General features: G+C 38.9%; 2 protein-coding genes across 3 annotated transcripts in view; both read right to left on the bottom strand.

Annotated features, from left to right (window-relative positions):
- Positions 1–5,685: 5,685 nt before the first annotated feature.
- Positions 5,686–19,523, bottom strand: LOC135263752 (progesterone receptor-like). Of its 2 annotated transcripts, XM_064352108.1 has the most exons (10): positions 19,437–19,523; positions 17,544–17,591; positions 15,929–17,069; positions 14,854–15,005; positions 13,460–13,576; positions 10,244–10,555; positions 9,147–9,291; positions 8,769–8,899; positions 8,292–8,449; positions 5,686–6,226 (listed from the first exon to the last, which is right to left on the bottom strand). In XM_064352108.1, the coding sequence occupies exons 3-10, from the start codon at positions 16,930–16,932 to the stop codon at positions 6,071–6,073; spliced, it is 2,175 nt and encodes a 724-aa protein (XP_064208178.1). In that variant the 5' UTR covers positions 16,933–17,069; positions 17,544–17,591; positions 19,437–19,523; the 3' UTR covers positions 5,686–6,070. The 2 variants fall into 2 exon arrangements, with proteins under 2 accessions (XP_064208178.1, XP_064208179.1); XM_064352109.1 differs by lacking the exon at positions 19,437–19,523 and having other exon boundaries at positions 14,854–14,963; positions 17,544–17,921.
- A 1,768-nt stretch (positions 19,524–21,291) lies between these two features.
- Positions 21,292–27,294, bottom strand: part of trpc6a (transient receptor potential cation channel, subfamily C, member 6a) — a 47,562-nt gene continuing 41,559 nt past the window's right edge. Inside the window, exon 12 of the mRNA XM_064352107.1 lies at positions 21,292–26,171. Coding sequence (XP_064208177.1) covers positions 26,032–26,171 — 140 coding nt within the window. The 3' untranslated portion in view covers positions 21,292–26,031. The remainder of the gene's footprint in view (positions 26,172–27,294) is intronic.

Genomic DNA, 27,294 nt, shown 5'->3' on the forward strand with positions numbered 1-27,294 from the left:
AAGGCGGTCCAACAAAATATTAGAGTGTGTAACTTTTTAAAATACTGTGGCAGGGCTTGGTTTGTGGGAGAGGTTCAGGGCTGTCTCAGGACCACGCCTACTGGTTAAGTAGGCACACGCACCTGGAGTGCATCAGTAATTAATCCAGGTATTTAAAGTGAGCTTTCTTCCCAGTAGGTGTCTGTGACCGAGGAAGACACAAACCGGGAGACAAATAGCGGAACATGCCAGCTCAAAAAAAGGCTGGAAAGTGTTTTGTAGTTTTGGTTATTTTGTCTGTTATTTTACTTTGTTGTGTTGCTTTATTTTTATCCCGATCCTGTGAGGGTGAAGGGCGAAGCTGTTTTGTTTGTTTGTAGTGACTGGATTCTCTCTCTCTGTAAAGATCCGGAATATTCCCGGATTCTCGTATCTCCCTGTGTCCAACTCTTCTGTTCAGAAAAGGGTTGTCGCGGTGTGTGACAATTACGTATACTCTTTTTGTTTTATAATATATGCACTTAATGGTTACATTAGCTTCATTCTGACATTTCACTTACAATTAACTATGACAAAGAACTGTATAAAATGATATTTACTTTGTCCTAATTCCATTTGTGTCATGTAGTACTCATTCCATAGTCAATTCAGATGGTGTTATGGTTGGCCATGACTATCAAATGGTAAGTCATTGCTCCCAAAGTTGGTATTTGGTTTTCGCGCTCAGCTGAGGCTGGTGGGTGGAGCCAGCTCCTTGCCAGTTGGTTAATGGACAGAGCCTATTTGATTTGGGTCACCTGTGGCTAATCAGCCCCAGGGTATGTAAGCTTGCTTTTTTAAGTTCATTTTTGGGGAACTAGAATGATGAGGTGAGGAGCACAAGCTTCTGGTAATTTGGGTATTTGCAGTCCCTAAAAACTTAAGTGTCAGTGTAGTAAAGGATAGTATCAGCATTTGTGGTATTTAATAGACTTTAGTTCAGTTAAAGAAAACTACCCCAAAGTGAAAAATCAGTGTTAAGAGAGTCTATCAACAGTGAGTTATTTTCTCCCCCATTTTATTTTCAGCTGGTTTTTAGTTTTATTCTATTTCACCTTAAGTCTCCATCATTGGTGTCTTGAGGAACCCCTTTTCCTTTACAAACCTATTTAGTGGTTATTTATAGTGAGGTAGTGAGTAGTGAGGGGCAGGAACACAATTTTATGCACAGTTTATATTTTATTTTTTTGGAAACAAAGTTACCTAATATTAGCTTCTTGACTACCACTGGAACTGCAATTAATTACTTGTAGTTATTTACTCTATATTTAGTTAATCAGGATTATTTTCACAGCAAAACAAAAATCAGTCCAAATCACTTGTTTTGTTTGTAAAATTGACATGCCACTGTACTGCAGTATGTGGCAAGGAGAGCTAGTATTGCATTACCAATATCATGAAAACTGTGAATGTCCATTTTTTTATATTGACTTTTTAACATGCATTGAAATTTCAGGTCCTAATGAAGCTGACTGAAAACTCCACATGACTACATAATAGTACTGTGCAGTAAACTGGAAAAAAACTAAGCAGTTTTTGCTTCTCCTCAGAATTCCAATTTCGGAAGATACAATGTCTTTGTGTGACCCTAATATTTTCTCTTGTTCTGTACTAATTGGGAAAACTGAAATAACTAATGAATTTCACATCATAAGGTCATTAAAAAAAGACCAGGGCAAAAAGGGGCAAATCTGTGCTTTGCAGTGAGTGTGGAGAAGGAAACAACTCCTCCAAGGTATCTGGAATTAGGATGGTTGCCAAGACCAGTGCATTCTTTTCCTTATAAGTGCATGAGAATGTGAGGTGACCTTGATCGCAGATGCTTGAAGGTTCCTCCCTTTCCATTTGCTTCGGTGGGGTCAATGAGAGGAAGAGACTCATTGTGAGAAATTAAAATGTGACCAGTTTAAAGAATGCTGCCAATTTTATTACCTAGTGGTCTCCTGGTCCAGACAGAGCTGCTATGCTGTCTTTGTGATCTGGGAAATTATTTACTGTTTTTTAAATATCATTCCTTTTATATGTATAACTCACTTTAAGCTTTAACCACAAACAAACCATGAAGTCAATCTTGTTCTTTACAAAGTGAGGCAATAAAATGCTTAATGTGTATCCATTTAATTTAAAGTTTGCACTTGCATTACATTGTTTTAATGAGCAAAGCATTGCATAAAACACTTTAAACATGGAATGGCACCAAAATCTTTTAACACATTTTTAGGTTGTTTTTCTTTTGTATGTACAAATCATCCAAATCATCGATTGATGTAACAGAAAAAGAATGGACAGATGGACTTTTTGTTCACCCTTATTGAGTAATGTGGTTGCAAATATAAGAGGGGAAAAAAAAAAAATATATATATATATCAGAGGAGGCTGGTTCATAGAGGCAGAGGAGGAACAAGAGGGAGATCAAAATATAAAAAAGAGTAATTGGTTGAAATAAACCATTACCAAATCTCAGTATAATTTATAAAATATTTGTTTTCTTTGGGAAAAATCCAGTATTGAAATTATAATTAAAATGCTTCAACAGTGACATCCCAAGATGGGAAAGGGCAATCTGTGTGAAGTGGTGGTGGGTGGGTGGGGGGTGGGGGGGGGGGCAGAGGAGGACAGGCTCCTGCTGTCCTCCTTAGGGCGGGATCTCTTATATTAATTTAATGTTCTTCATTTTTTTTCATGCTAATCTGTTATTGGCTAAAACACGTAAAATGATGCTCCAAGGGAGGACGTCCTCCCTAACCAATCAACAACCAGAATACAATTTTGACATTGCGTTGGTTCAATAATAATTTCCAAATTTCATCTTCAATTCTCTACCACTACCACTATTATAACTTGCAAATTGCGAACTACTTTTAACCCTCCTGTTATGTTGCGGGTCAAATTGACCCTTTTTAAAGTTTGAAAATCTAGGGAAAATACTTAAAATTTTTTTTCAGAGAAAGTTCTTTACTGCTTATTAGTGTAATAACTTCTATGAAATGGTCATTCATGTATAGCACCTGTTGTTATTCACCCGGGAACACCTAAAAAATGAACAGAACAGGAGGGTTAAAACACATCACTAAAAAATAACATTTTATTCAAGCCTTTTCAACCAGAGGAGGCTGGTCCATAGAGGCAGAGGAGGTTGTCCAAATTTCCTTTATTCAGATTTACGTTTCCCTTTTTTATCGAGCAGTAGCTAGCTACTTGTGTTAGCCAACGCAACAGTTAAGCTTGTTGTACCTGCCCTGAAGGACTGAGCTAACAGCGAGAATGGATTTTGAGGAGAGCGGTGCTGCTATTGCTAACGAGGCAATTAACGGCAGCGTGAGTGAGGGGGTCACAGAGAGGCATGGACGCAGACGCAGAGAGTGGGATGGGGAAGAACATCTTGTGGATTATTTGTTGTCACAGCCATTCCACAGTTTGGATTAGCAGCAGGTGAGGATCATGGAGACACTCAAGTAACCATGTCAAGATCTATGACCATGCACCACAGATTCCCATCCAAGCCTCAATGATAGATGGTCTTCCTGTCATCACCTGGCCCCTTTATATTTCCATTGTGTTAATATGATGAGGAACCACGAGCTGTCCGTTTGAAATATGTAGGTACCAGCCGAGTAGGCCTTTTTCAGAGCCGAGGTTATCACTTATACTGACTATAATGACTATGTATGGTTACTTTTATTGATTTTTTATCGACTTAATCAGCTGAAATTGAAATATTTTTCGCGGGCGTTTGGGCATATTATTTTACCGTTGTCAAGCAAAACTCTGGTTGGTAGTTCCATTTGCACCGTTGTTAAGCAAAAACCTCTATTCGTTAATTCTATGAAAACAATGATTCTATCAAGAAAAAATAGTTCCTTCTCATTTTATACCATACAGTTAGCACCAATTTTGGTCATTTTTGTCATTACATTATTTAATAAAACTGCATGAAACCATAAGTCAATCAAATTCATCTCCCTAGCACTGTCTTACTTTTTAAATGGTGTGGTCGCGCAATGTAGACATAACGTATTCTAAGACCCTCTGAAACGGGTTTTGAATGCCAGCTAGCTTTATGACAGGTTCGCCGTCACTTGTCACCTAGCCAATATTAAAATTCTTGGTTTTAGGTCAGAATGGTCTCACGGCATGCTTGTTATGGTTATGGTTGGAAATAGTTGTCGAAAGTGCACATTCGATGACTATGATGCTCGTGCATTAGTGAAAAGGAAAAACAGAAGAGCAACTCTTCCTCAGGTGACTGAGAATGTCAATACAGGACATGATCCGATGGTGTCAGCAAGAACAGTCCATCGACAACTACATAGAGAAGGATATTATAGTATGATTGCAGTGCATAAACCCCTCATTACAAAGACAAATGCACATTTGAGAGTTCAGTGGAGCAAAATCCATAAGCACTGGTCTACAGAGATGTGGAAGAAAAGTGATATGGTCAGACGAGTCATCTATATTCTCAACAAGTGGGTGAGCCACTGACCCCTAAAGTGAGGGTGGCCAGTGGCTCTGTTATGCTGTGAGGGACATTTTCCCTGCATGGTTTGGGTCCACTTGTCCCCTTAGAGCGAAGGGTCACTGCAAATCAATACAAAGTTATTCTGAGTCTTATTCTGAGTTATTCTGATCTTTATCCTATGATGAAACATTTCTATCCTGATGGGAGTAATCTCTTCCAGGATGGCAATGCCCGAGGGGTCACTGAATGGTTTGATGAGTATGAAAATGATGTGAATCACATGCTATGGCCTTTGCAGTCACCAGATTTCAAGCCAATTAAACACCTACAGTATGGGAGATTTTGGACCAATGTGTTAGATAACGCTCACCACCACGACCACCATCAAAACAGCAAATGAGGGAGTATATTTTTTGACGAGTGGTGTTCCATCCTTCCAGTAGTGCTCCAAAGACTTGTAGGATCTATGCCAAGGCACACTGAAGCTGTTTTGGCAGTTTGTGGTGACCCAACACCTTACTAAGACACTTTATGCTGGGGTTTTCTTTACTTTGTCATCCGTCTGGATGTATGTATGGAAATACCAGAAAAAAAATACAAATAGCTCACTTGTGTAACAGAATTTTCACACCAGAAAAACCAAGAAGCAGAAAAAAATGACCATGAAAAGGAAATATTTCAAACAGTACCAGTGTCTCAAAACAGGGTCATGCTTTCAGATTGAACTTATTTTTGGGGATCTGTAAAGCCCTTAATTTCTATGATGTCTAATGTTTTTGTTTTTTAAAGAAGCACAGCTGTCTACGAGCTCACAAAGCTGAAAATAAGTATGTTTCCTGTCCAGTTAGTGATTGTCAAAAAAGATACTGAGACAGCAGTACACTTTCACAATGTAACTACCATTGTCACTTGGAAGATTCTCATCATGATCTATTTTGTAGTATTTTTGCTGATAATCATTATCTTGTCCCCTGTACCAAGTCTGACAACCACACACACACACATACACACAAGGCACAAGAGAATGAATCAGGCCATAGAACTTCAGCTGAAATAAATGTGTGTTTCAGTCTTCCGGGACATTGACAAGGGTTATAAAGGGTTTTTCTCGGTGATCCTCTCCTCCCTCACAAACAGTTGCTACAACAACAGCATTCAGATACCGAAACCATGCAGGTTTGCGCTCTCAAACTCAGTACAGTCGGTTTACACATAAAACAGATTTTAATTTGAGATTTATCATTCTACATGCCCCATTTCAATCAACAAATGTTAACTAAGCATGGCACAGTACTAATAGTGTTAAGCTTAAAAACAGTATTTTTCTATTTTCATTGAGAAATTCAGCTACCTCATATTTTCTAAGAAGTTTAATCATTTGCGAAACGGTGAAGCATTGAAAAATGAAATGCACAAACAGATATTCTTTTTACAAGCTGTGGGGTTGACAGGCTTTTACTGAGTGTTTATGGAAAATTTCCCTAGTTTCATCTCTTTAATATTGTAGTATTTAAAATTGAGCTCCAATGAGAAATTGCTTTGATCTCCCATGGTGCTTTGTGGTTTTCTGGTGGTGTGAAATTTGCGGCTTCATTTGGTGTGAAAAAGAAGGGGTTTCACCATTCCAGCAAGGACCCGAGGCAGCTGGGAGGCGATGACTTCTGACATCATCTCGGGGAACTCTACCCGCATGGCATCTGCCTGAATGAAAGTGCTCAGGCAGTACAGGTGGAGCTTCTTCACAATCTGGACCAAATGTAAAAAATTAAAAAGTACATTTCAATGTTTACTGTCAATTATCAGAAACTGTCCTGTACAGACCTGTATTCCTTAAAAGTAACAATACAGTGCGATGGTTAGGGAAATTACTTTAATCTCAGAGGGTGCAGGTTCAATTCACAGGTACAGCCATGCTGTTGTAGTTTAATTGAGCATGGTGCTTATCCTGAATCACTTCAGTAAATATCCAACAGTATCATGGACAGTATGTAAATAACTGTCAGCTGTGTAAGTCACTTTTGATAAGAGTGTCTGCTAAAAGCCTAAATGTAATGTACCCAAGACTCATCATGATGTGTTACAGTGTCTGTGGTCAAGGACACAACAGAAAATGGCTTAGAAAATGAAACTGCCATTGACAAGGTGCTCTTTAGGATGAGAACTATGTATAAGATCTATGGAGGTATATGCCCTAAAACCTTCTACCTCTAAAGCATCTGGAAAGGAAAGTTGGTGAGGTAAGATCCCTGCAAACTGACTGAGTTTTTAGTCAGAGGTTGGGTTAGCTTTAATTATTGCCTGTAATCTGTGCCCACCTACACAAGATCCTACTGGCCAGAAGCACTCACTGACTTGGTTTGTTACCAAGATGGGCAAACTTATCTCACATCAGTGTCAACCTGCATGGCTTTATAGCACCATACGGTTATGAGCCTGGCCAATGAGAATATTTACAAGATACAAACGAGTTGCTTGATGTTCTTTGTTCTAAACCCTGTGTTCTTGGTTTTAACCTTTTTATCTAAATGAATTTGCCGATCACTAAATGCTTTTTAACACGCACCTCGTTCAATATCTCCTGGATCAATATCTCTCTTTTGATCCTACTTGAAAACTAAACTATGTATACACCAAAGAAACCAGAAAGAACTACTTCTATCCTTCTGGTTCTGAAATTAATAGTGATTGCTCAGAAAGCAGTGAAATCTGAAAATTAAGACTTGGATTTGATCAATATAGTCCTTAACTTTGACTAACAATTAAATTGTCATTTTTACTCTTCTCAAACATTTTATTAACTCACCATAAATACTGAAAAAATTTTTGTAGGATATACATTGAACTGTATTAAACAAGACAGTTGATGAATAAATCCAAGCCAAAGTTCAGTGCCCTGGTTTATTTTATTTAAAATGTATTTTCCGTGGCAGGTCAACTGAGAATTTAATTCTCTGTTGCAATGATGACCAAGGTCCTAGGCATTCAAGATGGGCAGGGGAATGCACTTTGTTGCTAATTAGGGGGTGATTAGGTGAGCAAACACTGGGAAGCCAGTTTTTGTGGGAAATTGTCCAGGACACCAGATTTATCACCCCCACTCTTTCTGAAACTGCCCGTGATCATAAATGAACACAGTAAGTCAGGTTAGCATTTGAAAGAAGACTGCAAAATTTCACAATATTAGCGCAGATACTTCAGACATTCCCAGACAAGCCAATGTATGTCCATACTGGCCATTAAAGTTTCAGCATATTTACAACATATTGTTGCACATTCCAGACTACATGTACATTACACTTCAAGGTGTACACTGAGTTAGATATATCTATTTTCATTTGAATAGTTTTACACCAAACAGCAGCAATGAGCAAAACTCTTCACTTTTGATGTGTATAATCTCTCTTAAGCCTTGCTGTTATTCAATTTAACAGCAAGAGTAACTTTTTCATTTGTAACATATTTTAAGGCAGCTGAGAAATCACTTATCATGGTAATTTTCATATTAATATAGAAATGTAAAAAATCTTGAACAACGTTAAAAATCTTCAACCTTGAAAGTGTTCTCTTGCTGGTAGATAAAATAATGGCTTTTAAAAGATCTTGATTTCAGGGCATACTAACTCTATGTATTAGTTCATTAACAACAGCTTGTTTATTAATTGTGATTGTATCACTGTGCTGATTTTACTTATATATTTATTTAAAAACTCCTGTACAGTGCATTAAGCCTGGAAAGCATATGTACAGCTTATTATTATTATTATTATTATTATTATTATTATTACTATTATTATTATTAACTGGGACCTACGTCATGCATGTGGTCCATCAGCTTGGTCAGGTGGTAGAAACGCTGGGAGCAGGCGACCACACCATTCTCTCGCAGGTGAATGGCCTTGGTGAGTTCATGGATGTAATTCTGCCTCATCTCATCAAACTGTGGCTGGCTCTTCAACCCCTCCAGAGGCACTGTGAGGTAAAAGCATAGCGGCAGTAAACTGACAGTCAGTGGTTTGTTGCTATGCCTGCCTCAGAAATCACTCACCACAGCTGCTAAGTAATAACTGCCTCCCCTACCCCCCACTCAAGGACTTGCAGTACGATGTGTCCCTGGTTTATCTCAAATCGCATTATTTCTTTGTGTGTGTTCTTAGGAAGATTAAAGATGTGTCACACTGTTTATGTGTCACACTGACGCCAGGTCAGGCTCGGGATTGTGGGTAGGAGTGGGTTGGTAGGCGTGATCTCTGTTCGAATGAGAAGTAATCTAAACTAACTAAAGACATACCTGTGTTGAGCAACAGCAAGACCTTCATGCACAGAAACTCCTCCTTGGTCACCTGGAGATTGGCAAACTCTTGAGGGATGAATTGCATGGCCATGCACAGGTCAAATATTGGAGACCTCCTCATATACTCTCTGGCAATGAACCCAAGAAATGACAAAACAAAACTCCATTTGAGATATCAGATGGCTCACAGCAAAATGATCAGCATAGAATCAATGGTGAAAGAGTACCTTTAGCTCTATTTGTGTACATATGGTTCTTATAAGACTGTTAAGAGTTGGTTTAACACTAAGAATTTTGATGTGAAGTATCAGTTAAAATGGCAACTATTTTGACAGTTGACGACACAATGTTTGCATGTAAGGATTAACTACTTACTCGTTGAGAATGAGGTCAGGTGCAAAGTACAGGTATTCACTGGTGACATTTTGGAAAGACCGCCAACCCAAAGAAAATACCATTAAGCTCATCCAGGAGTACTGGATCAGAGCCATTTGGTCATTGATGTGTAAACTGCGAAAACCTATTCAAAACAAAAATGCACAATATATAGAAAAAATACTGCTCAACATAGTTCCAGCACCGTGATTTCTAATGAATCACTTGATGTTAAGTGCAATAGGAAAGGCATTCCACAAATAGGCTTAAAATGTTTCTATTAAGTTTGGCACAGTACGTATGGTTGGCAAACACTGAGAGCAACAGCTGTGACATGATGACAAGGCTCATTTTAGTCAGAAGTGCTCTGATTTTCAGATCTACAGTAATATCATTGTGTTACCCTAATGAATTGCTGTTTTCATAAGAGCTTTGGGGGACGGAGGAACACTTTGGCCAGGGTCAATGCTCAAGGATCTGGACTTAAAAGTGGAAACTGCCTGACTCACCGCTTACTTTCTTGCCTTTCCATTTTGTTCTTGAGCACCGATAACAATCACATTATAATCTAAGTGCTTACTCACTACCAGGAGGGAGGAGGGATTTGGACATCAAAGCATCAAAGACAGACGCCATGCGTAGCCTGACAGACGTGGGGGGGGCGGGTTGGTACAGCCAGGAGAGATGTGGGCGATGGGGGAGTGGATGGAGCAGACTAGAAGACAGCATGAAGCTAGCCGTGATCTGGGCATGGTCGTGGTTCATATTGGGGTTGGTGGGCTATACCGAAAGTATGGGGTTAGGGTTAGGGTGACCCAAGGGCAACAATTGCGGGGCTGCAGGAATCTGGCCCTTGACAGGTGGTGGGGGGCATTGAAGGGCTGATGTCCATGATCTGGGCACTGCCTTGGTCTAAGGCAGGGTGACGTAGCATCGGGGGTGTCGTTGGCTGTTACCTGAAAGGACGAAATCTGGGTGCAGCCCTGAGCTGGATCAGGGAGAGGAAGTCTGGGAAATTTGGGGGGCAGTTTGGGGGGGTGTAGTTGTGGGGATGATATTACCATGCAGGGATTGGGGTTTGGGGGGGGGGGGCTTACCTGGTAAAGACTTGGACCACTTGACAATCCTCAGCAACTGCCTCTCACATAAGCGGTTGAGGCTGTTGAGCAGCATATTGGGCATGTCAGGCTGGGAGTTGTCATAACCAGAGTACACCACCTCAGGCTCAATGCTCTCCAGCACGCTGATGATCTGGGGGGAAAGGTGCAGCTCCCGGACCCCAGGAAGGCAGCCCAGGGGCATCAGGGCCTGGCTGTCACCAGAGAGCCTCCGAGGAATCAGTGAGTGGGCCACCAGGGCCTGGGTCAGCCCTGCTGCCTTCAGAGCCCCCAACTTCTTCAGCTTCCGACCTGGGATGGCAACAGATGTGGAATGGTTTGTGATGTTCACAAGGCAAAACTGGAATTACATTGGGAAGCCTCTTGTTTTTCCTCCTCAAAGCTTTCATTGTGAGCATGACACTGTGTTTTTGTTTTTATTTCTTTTTGTTTTTTTGGAAGGGCTCTACGATAGTACCTCATGTAGAGTTCGATCAAATCAAAAACTATTCATTGTTTTTCATTCACAGCAGTAAAATACTTCTTGTTGTTTTGCTTTCAACAGAAGTGCCAACATCAGTGTATTTTTGTCTTTGTACTCTAAAAGAAACAAAAGAATTTTATTAGATATGAACCCTTAGTCAGAAGCCCATGAACCTTTACTGAAAAAGGAAAAGATTACTAAAGTTCAACCTTTGTAGTCCATCCATTTTTAGAACCGAGCAATATACATTGGTTACAATCTTTCGTTTTCTGTCAGGAAACAGAGGGCTCTATATGTGGCAAGCCAAAATGACATTCATACGTTTTGATGCGCCTGAGCCCACTTGGTAATTTGGGGACTCACCATGCACTGAAGTGAGAGAAGAGGCACTACTGGGCTATTTGTGACAGTGAAGATCAAGCAGGTCATAGAAATCGTGGTGTCAGCACGTCAGTCCGTGCCGCCTGCCTGCTCAGACCAGGTCTATGGCACAAGTCGCAAGTCGTAGCCCAGCATACAGAGAGTTACTAATTTCAGGGGTTTACCAATTAATGCATGCTTGATCATAACCTATTGAAAAGCCAATCAACCATTTTTGTGGATCATATGCTGTCCAATTTCACTTTGATAGGAATCCTCCAAGCAGGAAAAATGTATACTTTACATTTATTGTTAATTGTCTTTTTTTATAACATTAATTCCTATATTTATCTCTGTTTTTACTTGTTTATGGCTGTTCTTATACTGCACTGTGGTCGCAGTGGTACTGTATTCTGTTATTTTTCTTACACTCATTTGTAATGAGAAGAATGACAATAAATGGAACTTGAACTTGCACAAGTTTCATTTGAATGATGTGACTGTAGTTAAAGTGATACATGCAAGCTACATGCATTAACTGTATTAGTTACAAGCTAATTTAAGCTAATTTAACCTTCCAAGCTAATTTCACATCATTTGCTAGCACTCAACATCAAAAATACCAATAAAAAATAAGCCACGTTATTGTTTTGTCTGGAGGGTGTACCGTTAAAACGTTTGTGTGTGGATCATGCTATCCGCGTAGCCTGTAGGCTATACTGTACAATCGAAATGGAGGAGCCAAGAAAAATTGTAACTCCACTGCACCTCAGGAGTGCCACTTAGATATATTACGGGATCTATGCCATTGGAGACTAAATCCATCCATCCATCCATTATCTATACCCACTTATCCTGAGCAGGGTCGCAGGGGGTGCTGGAGCCTATCCCAGCGTGCATTGGGCGAGAGGCAGGAATACACCCTGGACAGCTCTTAAAGGTAATCAAAATTGGTAATTTGATTGGCTATGATTGAATCCAGCTGCAACATACCCACTGATAATATATTCAGCCTAATCCAGCCTATTCCATCTGTGCTGCAAGCTTTTAGCTAGGTCCTCCATGTATCTGGTCATAAAAATATCAAAATTCAGTACCAAATGCCCAGTGCACGCATGCACTGTGCCATTGGCTGTGCCCATGCACCGTGCGCTATTGATTCTGGACAAAAGATCCCAGATAGATTGTGAAATAATTCTCTGCCATAGCACAACAGCAGAATCTCTGGGAACATTTTCTGAAGATGATCAGAAGGCCTGTAGATGAAAAAATGTGCTCAGTTTCTAGGCTCTTACTGGCTTCTGTTAGAAGCCATATAAATGTTCCACATTAACTGTCTTTGTAGTTTATCATCTGTCTGGAAAATCTAATAGATTGTTTGTCATGCTGTCGCTATTCATTAGCAGTCTGAATCTGGTGAATGACTGATGTCTTTCAAAGCCATCCAACATGGCTTTGAATGGCTGGACACATGGGGCCCACCAGAATTGTCATTTATGACCTTTTCACAATAAATATTAAGTTTGAAATAAAATAAAAGCACAGTCCATGTAGAAACATTTTGCAAAGCAACAAGGGAAAGGTTCGAGCTTGTAACTGTGTGGCTTTATAATCTCTCATTCAATTAAGCTTTCATGCAGGGGACGGAATGGATGTGATAATTAACTTTAGTCATTTCTTTTGTGCGATGCATCAAAGTATTGCTGAAACAAAAAAGTGCGAGGTGTGTTTGTACCCGGCGGCATTCACTAACTATAACACTGTGCTATGAATGCATCATCTCTCAACTCTAGTTGATGCCTTACTAATCATCAAATCCCGGGTCCTTCCAGACAAACTTTCTTTAATATTTAAAAGGTCCTTTCTCTCCCTCCTGCCTCCATGGGTGGGGAGTACAGGGGAGTACATCACTTAGAGGAGTGGCACGAGGAGGCATTCTTCTCTGATGCCACTCGGAGCTGGGTCACCCTGCTCCTCTGGCTCCTCTCCACGGCAAACACCACACCAATGATTGCTGCCGCCAGGCAGCCATCACTGCAAGTACGTTCTGCTCTGGTCTTAAGAAATACCTCATTACGCGGTGTTGACCTGCTTCCACCTGTTTACCCACCATTTCGGAGAGTACACCTATAAAACTTGAATGAAAGGTGCGGGGATGGAACGTTCAGCTCGCGTCACGCAAGCCAGGCACTGAACCGTAGCCAAAGTCAAGGCTATAAAAAAAGAATGGCTTTGTTCTTCTGAGGCCGCTTGGAAACAGGAACCTTGTTTTCGATATGACTTCAGCCTAATGCTTTTGATCATTTCATTTCAAAGAGTTCAGTGAGAAAAATAAACCTTAGATAATAAAAATGAGAAAGAATTGTGGGTACCTCCCAGTATCATTCCCGCCTGGTAGCACTTTCTGAGGCGACAAGCAGGACAGTTTTTCCTACGGATCTTGTCCACGATGCAGTCATTCCTTCCAGCACACAAGTAGTTATGATGGCCTGTTCAGAACAGGAATACATGTACAGTTGGGAATGTGTGCTACTTTGCTTTTATGAAAATTATTACATCAGAAGAGAAAACATTTGTTTTTGTTGAAGGCACAGGTTTCAACTATGTTAATTAAACTTAAGTGTTGAACAAACAGCATGATATAAAAATACCATTCTATCATAAATATTTTTAAAATAAATCAAGAGAGAAAAGACAGCCATTAGTGTGTAGCCCTATGTTTAAGCTGTCAATCCACAATTCAGTCTGTAGAATGTGTTGTTATAGCTTTAAGCAACTAACTGCATGCTATGCTTTTGTTTCTCATAAAACACTTTGTATTTGTTTAAAATAAGGTCAAACTTCAAAGTGAAAATATGAACAGCAAATACGTAACCCTTGATTAAGTTAATAACAAAAAGTTCATTACAAAGGTTCCCCATGGTTACATCAAATCTAAGCCAGAGTGTGATAAGTGTTGTTCCCGCTGATTGGACTTGATAGAGGAGGTTCATTCTGTGCTATGAGGGAAAATACTGTACTAAGAGCTCTGAAGATTAGCTTCAGGCAAGGCTAGGAGGACAGAGTGACATGGCCATGGTCAACATGGTGGCTCCAATTTATCTGTACGTATTAGATAACGCACAAGCAAGTTGCTGTGCAACAACATCACAAACTGCGACAAGCATGATACCATTGCTGATGACCTTTAAAAAACATATCTGAAAACATACAACCATTTCCCTTTATTTTTTTTCACCTTCATTCATTTAGGCATGTCTACATTGGTTGAAATAGGTTCCATTTCCTTATTTCTCTGAGAAAATAGGAGCCAACAGCCATATCGCCCTCTACTCTTTTCCTGACTTCTGAAGTTTAGCTGGTGTGGCTAGTGCTTGCAATGGGGACATTCCAAAAAAAAAGTAAGCTGCAGTTGAAAGAGATGATGGTGGGTCAGTAAGGGACACTCTTCTCTTTTGACCAAATTGAAATCCAATGACAGGGGCACTGTGCTGTAGAAGGTGACATGTGCCAACCTTGATGAGACATTAGACCAAGGTCCTGACTCACTATCATTAATGACTTTTAGAAAGAGTATGGGTATTAAGCCTGATGTTCGGGTCAGATTTCCATTCTTTGCCCACATTGACTCCCCGGGTAATCACTACAAAGGAAAACATTTTCAGTTGACCTACCTGGTTAAATAAAGGTAAAAAATGAACTTATGTGATATGAGGTTTCCTGACCACCTTGGAGCACCTTGCACTCTAAGGTGTCGACCCCTTACCTTCCACTGCCCTCTTAAAGAACACCTTACAGCTGCCACAGGTGAGGACACCATAGTGACAGCCTGATGCTTCATCCCCACAGATGACGCACACCCTCTGGGGCAGCACACTGCCAATGAATAGAGAGTCAGGGTCACTCCACCATCTCCATCTGTCCACCGTCAAGGGAAGACTTAGGATACACCAAACCTAGCACAGTTAACTCTGCACCTGGGTCAAGCACTTTATTCAAAACACTTCGGCCCGTTAGAGACCAGTAAAATACCTAAAGTTTAAAGAAGCATATATTTAAATCAATATTTAGAATATAATTTTTCTTCGCTTTGATTAGTGACACTGTATGGTCCATGAAAAATTCTTAAGGGATGTGAAGGAATGTTTTCAAGTTTTATCCTAGCATCTAAATAGTTAAATCATTTAAAATATGTATTTGACCCAAGTGTGGTTAACTGTCAAGTCTACAAATGCACAATAACCAACACAACTACATTTTGACAAAACACCAAATGGCTGTCAGGGTGTCTGTGCCTCTATAATGTAACTTTACACCAGCTGCTTCCAAAGTAGACAAAGTCTGGCCTTTTTATATGCTCTAGGAGGACAACAAGCTGTTATTATTACCTGTGATAAATTAATAATATAATGAACATGATAATTACTTAAAAGGTAAATTTGATTTAACTTTGAAGAAATGAATTATGCTTGAAAATATGCATATATAATCATTCAGGGTTTTGCATACCCCACAACCATATTGGCCTACTGTGATACATTCAATCACGATATATTGATTAGTTAATAGGGAACGAGACGAAATCAAACTCACTGTCAGTTCATTATGCAAACCTTAGGACAAACAAATATGAATCTAGTCGTACAGATAAACATATAAAGGATGGATATTTAAAAATGTTTTTAAAAATAAATAAATAGTGTGTGTCTCTACGGCAATCATTTTAAAAAGCATGCTTCATTACGGTCACGTCATGATCAAATTTACTGTTATTTCTTGAAGGGTAAGAAAACGCGTAGGAAATCACAAGTAAAATTCGGGTCGTTTTCGCCACATCTTACCCTAAATAGGAGCTGTACGCGTTCGTGGAACTGTATTTGCATGTGTTGTGGAGTCCAGCGGGAGATAGATAGTCAATCTGTAGATGATGATCCTCAGAAGGACCTGTGGATTGGCACCAAAACGGAGAATCCGCGGGCGCGCTCGAAGCAGACAACCTGAACGGTTCACTCTTGTGCACCGCCAATGTCTGGAGCGCTTGCTGTGAGTACTCCATAGATGCCCTAGTAAGGATCCCTTCTCCAACGAAAGAAGAGAAACTACTACAAGGATCTGTTTTGATATTTGTCGCTTGCGGTAAAGGGTTATCCGAACCTAAATCGGCCGAGTATCGAGCAGTATCTAAAACAATCTTCTGAGCAGGTGGAGAGGAGTGCGCTGAAGTGTCCGGCTGTTCGCCATATCCAAGTTGTTTCGTACTCGCAGTATTGGTCAGATAAGATGGATTCAAATTCGGTATATTTGCTGTATAAGGACAGAAGTCAGAAGACTGTGGTTCCATTTTGAGCAAAGATTGTTGTTCATCTTTAATAGAGATTCCACTGGCTGAAGAATTGTTTGATGTTGCGGTAAAACTTTCTTTAGGCACAGTCGCTGGGACCGTAACAGTTCCTTTCGCGAGGGTTTCTTCTCTACTTAAGGGCGCGGCAGCCCAAGACAAATTTTCGGCTTTGGTGGATATTTCAACATGACCACAGGTGTCTCTGCTTCCCACAGAGTTCCCGGGAACAACAAAGTCTTTCCAAATCTCACTGTCACTACCCGAGCCAGGTGCGCAGGTTACGGTGTCCATGTTTCCAAAATTACGCATCAAGAGAGGGACGCTGCTCAAAGATTGTATGTTATTCGAGTCGTCTCGAACTATCCCCTCCACATAACTCCCAAAAGACTCCGAGTATGTTTTAATCAAATTCCTGGCTCTTTTAATCGATTCTGCATCAGCAGTTGGTGATGCTCTGGCTGGCGTGTATAGACTTTCCATCTTGTCTTGGTGATTGTTGTCCATGCCTATCCCAGAAACGTCTGAAATCAGATGTCAGTGGCTACGGCTCTTCAGTCAGCAAGAATCTTCACAACCCGTTTTGCAATCTGACGGACTATTCTCTTTCCCATGGCGCAGTGCTGTTCAAATATTTGTCGAGGCTTAGAAGAGAAAATTACACGCAGAAAGGCATACAGATTATTATTTGATGACTCTAATAACGTATTGGTATATAAAACGTTTGGAGACACTATTTATCATTTTAAAGTAGAACATATATATTTTTACAACATATTTTGCATTTGAAATTTATGAACCTCAACTTGAGCTCTAAAGAAAATTTCAAGGAGATATTTGTTATGGAATTTAAAGCGATTTCATCTCTATAATTTAAGATGTTGCATACAACCTACTATCAAGATAGAGACCTGCCATTATTGGGAAAAACTTCAGATTAGTTAATCACATACTGGATTAATCAATTAACTAATCAGGATAACAAAATATAACACAAATTATAAGTATATTGTAAATAATTTAAATACATCAGCCTTTAAGAATTAATTAGTATCAACCATGCATTTAACCCAGAAGGAACTTTCAATGTCCAATAAAACAGCAGCTTCTGTCCTTACTTGAATAAGATTTTCTCAATATTTTTATCCTGAGACACAGAGTTGTTCCTGGGAAAACAGAAACATATGCACTACTTTCCCTTTAGATTCAACAACCTTGTAGTGGACAACATTACTTTTGGAAGCCCTATTTTCTTGAAAATAGATGCAAAACTCAAAAGTTGTATTTATCATAAACATACAAATAAGGGAGAGTAAATGAAATCAGTATTTTTTACTGATGAAGCTTCAAGGTGTTCTTTGACCATTAGGGTGTGTCCAGTGTCTTCCCTGCTTAAGCCTCATATAAAGGCTTTGACAAGGTAAATTTTCTCATGAAATGTGAGATATGAAATCACAAACCCATCTAATGTAGTGCAGACACTGCACTGCCTGGGTGCAAAAAGCTAAGTGATAAAATAGGTCAGCTGGCAGCCTATTTATTTATTTATTTATTTATATATTTATCATTTTATGATTTGTGTCAGTGTAATTCTTATTATATATTCTTACTTTAAAAGATCACCTTTATCTCAAAAATGGTGACAGAAAAACTATATGATTATTCAGATAAGATTACACAGAAAAATAATATCAATAATAATAATATCAAGCTTGTGACTAAGGTTATTGATGCTGCACCTTTCAGCTATTGACTTCCACGAAAGGTAGCTCCAGATTATAATGGGGAGTTTAGGGAATAAAGATGCTTTATGTTTTAGATTTATACTGTTAACATGTATTTATGTTCACAAAGTAGTGTCTTCAAATAATAATCAATCTATTTTTCTGGTTAGATTGTTTGTGCCGTATGGGTGTGGACCCATGTGCTGTGTTTTAAAAGCTTAGGTATGAATATGTTGTTCATTGCAAGTTGCTAGGAGACAAGAGAAAGGACTAAAGGACACAACCCCTTGCTTCAGTAGTATTTTTTGGTTTAATCTGCTCTGCTATTTCTTTTCACCAGACTTTTAAGATTCGGACAATTTTCCATGGTGGCTAGCTCTCACCATTAGATATACTATATATTTAATATATTTGATAAATATTATGTTTGCTGTTCATGTAAAATGAAGCCTGAGGGTCTAAGTAAATGTGATTGGTGTGGATGGGGACAGTGTACTTTTAGCTGCAGAAAACCCCTGAGGTGAATCGATGTTACCTGTAAGTTTGTACTTGCATACCTGGAATGATATTCTGTAAGATCAACGGAACTTTATTGGAACAAATAGACGTTTAAAGACTGCAGAGAGCATTCTTTTCATCATATTATTTCACAACCAATTGGGAATCTAACCTGGAAACATTCTTAACATTCTGCATGTTTTATGTTAGCTGGGTAGTATCTAACAATTTGTAAAGCCTTCTAATGACAGGAATCTATTAGAATCATCTTAATGCTGGAATGTCCCAATAATGATAGAATAATCAGAACAATCAATGCATATTTCAAGAACGCAACTACTTTGCTTACACTCATACAAGTACATGAAACATATGGCACACATTCAATATTTTTAAATAGAACCTGGTCCCCAGGAAGATTTAGTTGAACAACCCTGTTGTACAATATAAATGTTGGCTAAATGTAAACCTATATTTGTGAGTCTTGTCACAAATATAGGAATACATTTTTCAATATTTTTTCTATTGTTCCTTTAATTGTGACAGAGACATTCACTCAAACCTCAGCTACTACCCATACACCTAGAATTTGTAGCAGTTGAGCCTTCAAAATTTGTTTTACTTTTCTGAAAAGCTACCTATGACCTTGACTGATAGCTGGATCATTCTTAATCTTATGAGCCGCCCTTCATAAGATAAAGAATGGCCCTAGAATGATTTTATTGGGAAGTGCTTCAGATGCCTTATTACCTGAAAGAATGCTAGTCAGTGAGATTTACAGCTTCTTACCTCAACTGCAATAGCAGAATATCTCTTTCTGGTTCACTCTCCTCATCTGCATTTCTCCTTTATCTAATACAATACTAACAATGAGAAACTATTGTTATTTTCACATTGAAGATGGTAGAATCTTTAACCTCAGAGTAAAATCCATATCATTGTCAGGGAAGGATCCGCTGAAGTAATCTTTTATAAATTAAAATAATGATTTCCCATCTGTACTCCTTGAGAGCACAATTGTGTGTAGCAAGTCACAATGACCCGAAAGAAGAAGCATCTTCTTTTCACTAGGTCTTGCATCTTTGAACGTAGTTTCTTGTTACCTTGACAACCATATTTCTTTCAAGTGGGGGCTGCAAGTTTGGAGGGAGGTGTGCATGTTACATTATAGGTCTCCACCTGGTTTTTAATTCACCAAAATACACATTAGCTTTATACACAGTGCATGCACATAAAATATGCTGCCATGTTCACGGTTTGAAGAAATGTTTTGTGCATGACAAAATAATAATGTTAAAAAAAAACAGGCGGCAAGGATTTTCATTTAGATGTTAATTCATTTTTTTTAGAGTCCACAAGTAGATTATGAAAGACAAGACAGAGATCTAACATTTGATGATTTGTGCAAAATCACAACATGCAGTATTAGTAGTGCTTGCTTAGGCTTAGTTTTCTAAATACAGACTTGGCCTTTGCTCTTTTGAACTATACATTTAGTGAAAAACACCATAGCAAGCAGCAGCTATCACTGCTAGCCAGATGTAGTTAGGCTGGTTAATTCAGATTCCAAAGTTTGTGAGCGTAAACCAAATTTGTTTCAAGTTCAAAATGTAGTATCATTTTCCACTGGCAGAGCCAACATCTACCAAAAATTATTTATATATAATACAGCAAAAAAACATATGCAATATGATGTGAGTGATGCAAAATTACTGGAAGTTAGATCCCAAAGGCACTCCTAGACTTTTACCTTACACCAACAAACCCCGTAGCCATGTCAATATTCATGATATACTACAGGTTTGAGCGGCATAATGATTACTAATATACAAATTTGTTATGAGAGAAAGCACTCCCGTTATATTACAAACAGCTGAAAACAATTGTGCAGTTCAATTAAGCTGACAATATCTTTCTTTCAGTTGCTACAGTATCTAGTACACTACAATTTTTAAAGTTAAATTATGTTTTAAATAATGGCCAAAAAGAAAGAACTTTTTCTAGAAACTCACCAGTCAATTTTTCTTTTGAAAGATAAAGGCTGTTCCATTCGTGAGATTGGCAAGAAACGGAAGATTTCATACAAACGTGTGCACTACTGTCTTGAAAGAGAGCAAACTAGATCTAAACCAGGACAGAAAGAAAAGTAGAAGGCCCAAATGCATGACTGTGCAAGAGGACATCAGCGTCTTTAGTCTGGAATGTATTTTGAGGGCTATGCAAGAAATCTCAACAGCACCTCTACATGGTTAATGATAGTATGATTTTACTTAATCAGACTGAATTTGAGAGCTCTTGAACCACAGTTACTCTTGTATTCCCTCAGTAGCTGGCCAATATAAAATTAGATATTTCCTGCTGAACCATATATAAACCGACTCCCAACTGTCTTGAGTTGAGGAATCCATGTAAGGAAACCAGTGTCTAATGAAGGCATGCCAACTGTTACCTGCTCTTCACAAGAAAACCAGCTCAGCAGACATAGCTGTACTGTACTGTATGTGAACTTAAGGTGTGAGTCATGAAAATTTGAAAGCACTTTAAATGCAACTTTTAAAACATTTTAATATGGACAAACCAATAGGGCTACTGTATGCTTTAACCTCCAAATGCTATCAATAAGGCAACAATTAAAGTCTGAGAATATATCCAAAATAATTATTTTAATGATACAAAAAGAAAAGCTCAGCTTGTGTTTAGATACATTTACAATGTCCACAGAACTGGTATACCTGTTAACCGGGGCCAAAGACAACAAGAATAACAATACCATGAATTAGGAAATGTAAGCAATAATAACTATTGCACAAATACATAAAAAGCTACTCAGGTAGCTACTCAGTTACACCTGACAAGAAAACTGAATAAAGTCGGTGCTAGTGAACAAGCAGTGTACATAAAACAGAACTTTACATTATTTATGAAGGAATATATTTGTGTGACAGTAGGAGTACTGAGAAGCAGAAACTTCCACAACACTGGGTGGTGCAGCATGTTGGCTTGCATCCTTTAACAGGAGTCTGCAATCTATAGCCTATCACCTTGATCGGATGACAGGGATTGCCTAAGACAGAGAGCTTGTCCTTTTCGAAACTGAACGGACACAAATACAAGGTTTAATCACTGTCTTTGAACACTGAAAGAGGAAACTGTGATAATCAAGAACAGCTCAGAGAAAGTCACGTTTAATGACACTCACAGAAGTGTGATAGTGTAACCTTCCACGTAGTAAAGAAAGGTTTATGGCACAATACAAAAATTTAGTTTTTGGCTGTTTTTTAGTTACTGTGTTAATAGGATGACAGCAGTGTTCTGTAAGATATTTTATGTATATACTGACAAAACAATGTGCAAACGTGATGGTGAAATATGATTAATAATCCCACCGCTAGTAGGCCTACTTAACATGAATTCAGTAAAACTCACTGTATAGATGGGTTTATGCACCTCTGATAGGCCCATTGGGTAATAAGGAGAATACTATGATGTGACACATAGCTTTGGGACATCATCATTTCAAATTAATTTCCATTTGAGTAGTTTACTAAATTATATTAATAAGAAGTTATTTTCCTTTGATTAACTTTAAAAAAATTACCTGCATTTTACCTTCAGAGATAACTTTATTTATAAGTCCCAGAGATTTTTAAGGTTTTTAGCTCGAAGCATTAAGTGACCTTTGCACATTGCATAGGAAATGAATGAAGCTGAGGTTTAGCACTCAAAATCAGGACAAAGCACCTTGCGGTTAGCAGGTATTTTTCTGGCTCAAAATCAGGCAAAGGTGGTAGTCCCTCTCTATCAAAATCACTACATGTGCCATGCGTGTGCCGCATGTGTGCTGTGCCTTCCTCTGGCCCATGCACCACCACAGTGTAACTTGGAAATCATGTAACTATAACAATAATATGGCATTAAAACAGATTTTAAATAAAATAAAAAAAACACAAATACCAGCCTTTTCCGAACATAACAAGAGGCACAACAGTCTTGTATGCGGGCCGTCAAAGATTTAGGGCCTGTTTACACAGTTCACATCCTGAGTTTGAACACTTCAGTTTCTGGTTTTAAATTTTTATAAAATCTCTATAAGCAGTCCTCCTAGTTCCAGGATTCCTGATCTGGGTCAACAATTGCCATTTTGCAACACAATCCAGACGGGGCTCCAGAGCGCCAGCAATTGCCTGCATATTGCAAGCATTTCACTTTTTAATTGATTGGAGATTTGCAGGTCAGATGCATATTTTTCTCTTTCCACAAAATCCTTAAAGTTTAATACCAACACAGATGGGTAGTTCCAAGTCAGTGATTCAGGACAATGATGCAAGTGGGTAAGGTAACAGTACTGCAGCAACCCTTGTTGGTTGGATGCAGATCTATATTGTTTAGTGTGGTCTGAATCCTCTCTGCCAAGCAGTCATCATTAGATGAAGCAGTTTTTTTTTTTTGGTAGAAGCTGTTAGAAATAGCTGGAGTTAATGGACGGGTGTCTGTTTGCTCTGTCCCTCTTGTCCCCATTAGTATTGTCTCATGACGTTATGCATTATAAACTATAAGAATAGAATAACACAACTAGTTCTGTTAGCAGCGTCTACGCTGCACCTCAGTTTGTTGTTTTATGCTACTCACTGTTCAGTTAAAAGAGCATATTAAAGTGCAGTCATGGCAATTTAAATAATATTTACCTCAATGTCTTCTAGCTAACATGGCAGCTACTCATTTCATCATTATGGAATTGAAATCCAATCACTAAAAAAGGGAAGGTCTGTCTCCCTAGTAACATTAGTAAGTTAAGTTACTTGACATCTAATGTTAGCTAACTATATTACATTCACTTACTAAATGATATTAACATTTTATTATTTACGCTATATCCTAGGCTAAGTTATACATATAATACCCAAATGCATTCTGTATTTAAGAAAGGACACACAGTGTCATTGATGCTAAGCACCACTCTTACATAGCACCCCCGAATTTCAGCTACTTCAGTGCTTCAGCTATTTCATCTACTTCAGTTCTCCCTTGTGGAGAATTCAGAGCCAGCTAAACGTGAGTGAATAAGCGAGTTACAAGCAAGCAGCCAAAACTGGGCTTCATGTCTGAAGGTCATTTCCTGGTCTTGTTGAGAGACATTGCTCTTAATGCCAGTGTGGTTAGATTCAGCGTAAGTGTTTCAGCCACCTGTTTCAATGTAAGTCAATGGTAACAATACTGTCAAAATGTGAAGCAAATATTTTTTTCCCCACAAGATAATGTAGTCACAATAGGTGTTTTTTATTCATCTAATGTCTCCCCATGCGCCTATTTGCTAAGTTATTGCTATTTGGACAGGATTTTAATATTTTGTCAGTTTGTATCTCACCCGCTTAGTGGAAACCTTGGACTCAGCCGGACTTCATGCCAATATAAGGGTCTCCCTTTTCCCCACTGCGCATTCTTTGCTTCCAATTTGCACAACATGGTATTGCCTGAAAACTGCACTTCCACGGTTCTTATACAGTTCAGTGGTTTCAAAACCAAGTCAATGGGTGACGTCACAGTGACTTGGTCCATATTTTTTATACAGTCTATGGTTAGAAGCCAGGTCCATGAGGTGCTTTGCATCAAAAATCTGCATTCAGCTAGATAGCTAACTACCCAGTAAATTATAACTGTTTGGGAGTTTATAGGCTACGTTCATTTATAACAACACTTTGTCCCTGAGGTGCATTTGTGTTGATTATGCTACCGTGCTGCTCTGCAGAAGTGCTGCCATTGCATGTTCAAATGATAGTAATCCAATGAGCACAAGGTTTTTGAATTGAATTAATTGCATTAGGCGGAACATTTCTCTATGAAAAAAAACTCTGGCTTAAAATGAATTTGCCTTTCTTCTGTACTCTGTGTCTGTCCAGTGCCTATACATTGAAGTGTACAAAATATAACCAATTAAATATAAAAAAGAAGGAAATAAAGAAAAGGAATTCTAAATATTTTAGCTGTTGAACAATTTTCTTAATGTTGTAAAAGCGGTATGTTATGAATCAACACATGGAACATAAAATGACACATCTGACATAATTATTTGTTTTAATTCTGAAGTATACTGTATAAGTAAATATTTGTTTTTTTGTGTAATTCTCTCAGATATGTTTGGCTCAGTACAGACAAGGGCAGGGGTTTGCTTGTGACATGTATGAACCAGGCCAAGCATTTTAATTTACCTATAGTACGAATATGGCTAACATTTTTAAGGATGAAAATATCACATACACAGCAGCACACTTCCGGTCTGCAGACTTCATCACTGAATCCATTTTATCAAGACTTTTCTTTCATAGACATGTACTTTGTTATGTCTCATTGCTTTTCTTGAACGCTTATTCATAAATGTCAGCTTTCCTAGGTGATATCTTTTGTAAATTCAAAAGAGGGTGCACATTATTGTGGAGGATGTACAGTTCTGGCCATATTATTCTCACCTCATGCCTTGCACTGCTGTATGAAAAATGCCACAAAATGCAGCATGACTCATCAGCCTCCACTTTAGCGTACAGATGCATTTAGCTCCAACTTTAATCTTCTTCACTCTGTGATGACATTCCTACATTGGCCACCAGGTGGTGCCCGGATTCCGAATGGCAAGTAATCCATTAGAGTAGGTAGGATACTATACAAGTTACCCATCCACTACTTAAAGCCCCATTCCTGATTCTAGCTGCTTCTGCAGGAAATGAGATAAGAGATTTGTGGGCATGAGTTTACAGAGTTTCTTTCCCATCTACAGTCCACAAGCTGAATGACTGGACTGGACAGAGTAACTCACAGAGCTGGCCTGAAGAGGCTGCAACTGCTCAAGGAGAGCACAGCTGGTGCAGAGAGATACATTCTGTGCAGGAATACTGCAGTTGCTAAATCAACCAGAAGAGGCTCTTTTTGAGGAGTAAGATGGACAATGCATTGCTGGTTGAAACCCTCCCACCCCAGGGGCGACTTTACAAACAATTATCTGCTGCCACAAGTGACCCCTGACCACAGTAGATACGGCACAGTCAGCATTCTGTCCACACCACACATCTTTTGTGAGCAGGTATATTCACTTTTACATTATTGTTGTGTGTGTGAATCATAATATCCCTAATATAGACCAATAAAAAACACCAGAATAGGACTAATATTGACAACTCATTGGACTCCGCTTTAGCCAAAGAGTTGATGCACACTGTACAGTACTTGGCACATCCATTCCTGGCTGAATGCCAATTCTTGGAGTAATATGTATCCAGACGTGCTGTACAACAGGTAATTTTCTTAAGGGTTCAGACAGAAGGATTTACTTTGAGATTCCTTCCAGGACATTCCTGCTCCCACTTCCATTCTCGACAGGTTTTATAGCCAGATGTCACTGGTGCTTGGGCGCCATGGCCACTTTCTCTCCTAGCCTCCTGATCAGCTCAGCTAGGTCTTCCATGTTGTGGGATTTTTCCTCCAGGAGCTCATAGCGCAGGCTAGAGATGTCCTGCTTGATCTCCTTCAGCTCACCTGAGAGAGAGAGAGTAAGAGAGAGAGAGAGAGAGAGAGAGAGAGAGAGAGGGGTTATTCAACACTAAAAATTGTTCACATAATTCTGCCAGTCACTGTTCCACAATATTCTACCAGTCACCATTTCACATCATTCCACGGGTCACTCCTAAAGAGTATTCCACACAATTCTGCTAGTCAGTAAAGACCCTTTTAGTGTTTGTTAACAACTATAGTGTAAATTGTATGTGGACACTAACTGGAAACAGATTTTGTCAAGCGCAGGCAGTGTACCAGCAGCTGGAACTGTATTTCCCGCATTGGCTGCTGTAGCGGCAAACTCATCATGGCATCAGTAGACACTGCGTGTTAATTAACTGAAGGAACTACACTGAGCCTTAGTAAACTGAAATTTTTACTAACACGGTTAATATAACACGGTTAAACTAACACATACAGTAAACTCAAATGCCTCGAATGTCCTATTTATTTTCTCATACAAGGCTAACACTCAATACAAATGATTGGGTATTGTTTATTTTTCAAAGAAAGACAACAATTTAAAAAATAAATTTACGATTAACTATACAGACCTCGTTATTATGACTGCCTTGACTGACTGGTGCTAGCTGTGCTGTATTGAGTTAGCCAAGCCTGCCCTGGAGGTACACATAGCCTACTTGTGTACTCACATGCCGCAGTACGCAATAGGTACATTTTTGTGGGTATAGAAAGGAATTTTAAATAAGTTTTAAGCAACTTGCATGAATGCATTAGCTAGCTAAATAAGAGTAGATGAAAGAGATGTTTTGTTAACTTACAATTTGACATCAGTGGATGTGCTATCTACAATATTATTTGGGGCAGAATATTTTCAAAAAAATCATATTGCTGAAAACATAGCTGAAGTCAAGATAGCTCTCATGGTCATGGATGAGTAGGGCATCCAAAATAAAGTAAGGTGCCTTGTTACTGATGCAGCACCAAATTTGATAGCATGTGCAAGCATCCTTAAAAAGAGACACATAGCATGCATTGCACATTAACTAAATTTTGTTGTCAAGAAAGCCATAGAACAGACACTTCGACTGGATGATATTAGATCAAAAGCCAAAAAGACAGTTGGCTATTTTAGATCAAGTAC

This window comes from Anguilla rostrata, chromosome 9, assembly GCF_018555375.3.
Source record: "Anguilla rostrata isolate EN2019 chromosome 9, ASM1855537v3, whole genome shotgun sequence".
NCBI lineage: Eukaryota > Metazoa > Chordata > Actinopteri > Anguilliformes > Anguillidae > Anguilla > Anguilla rostrata.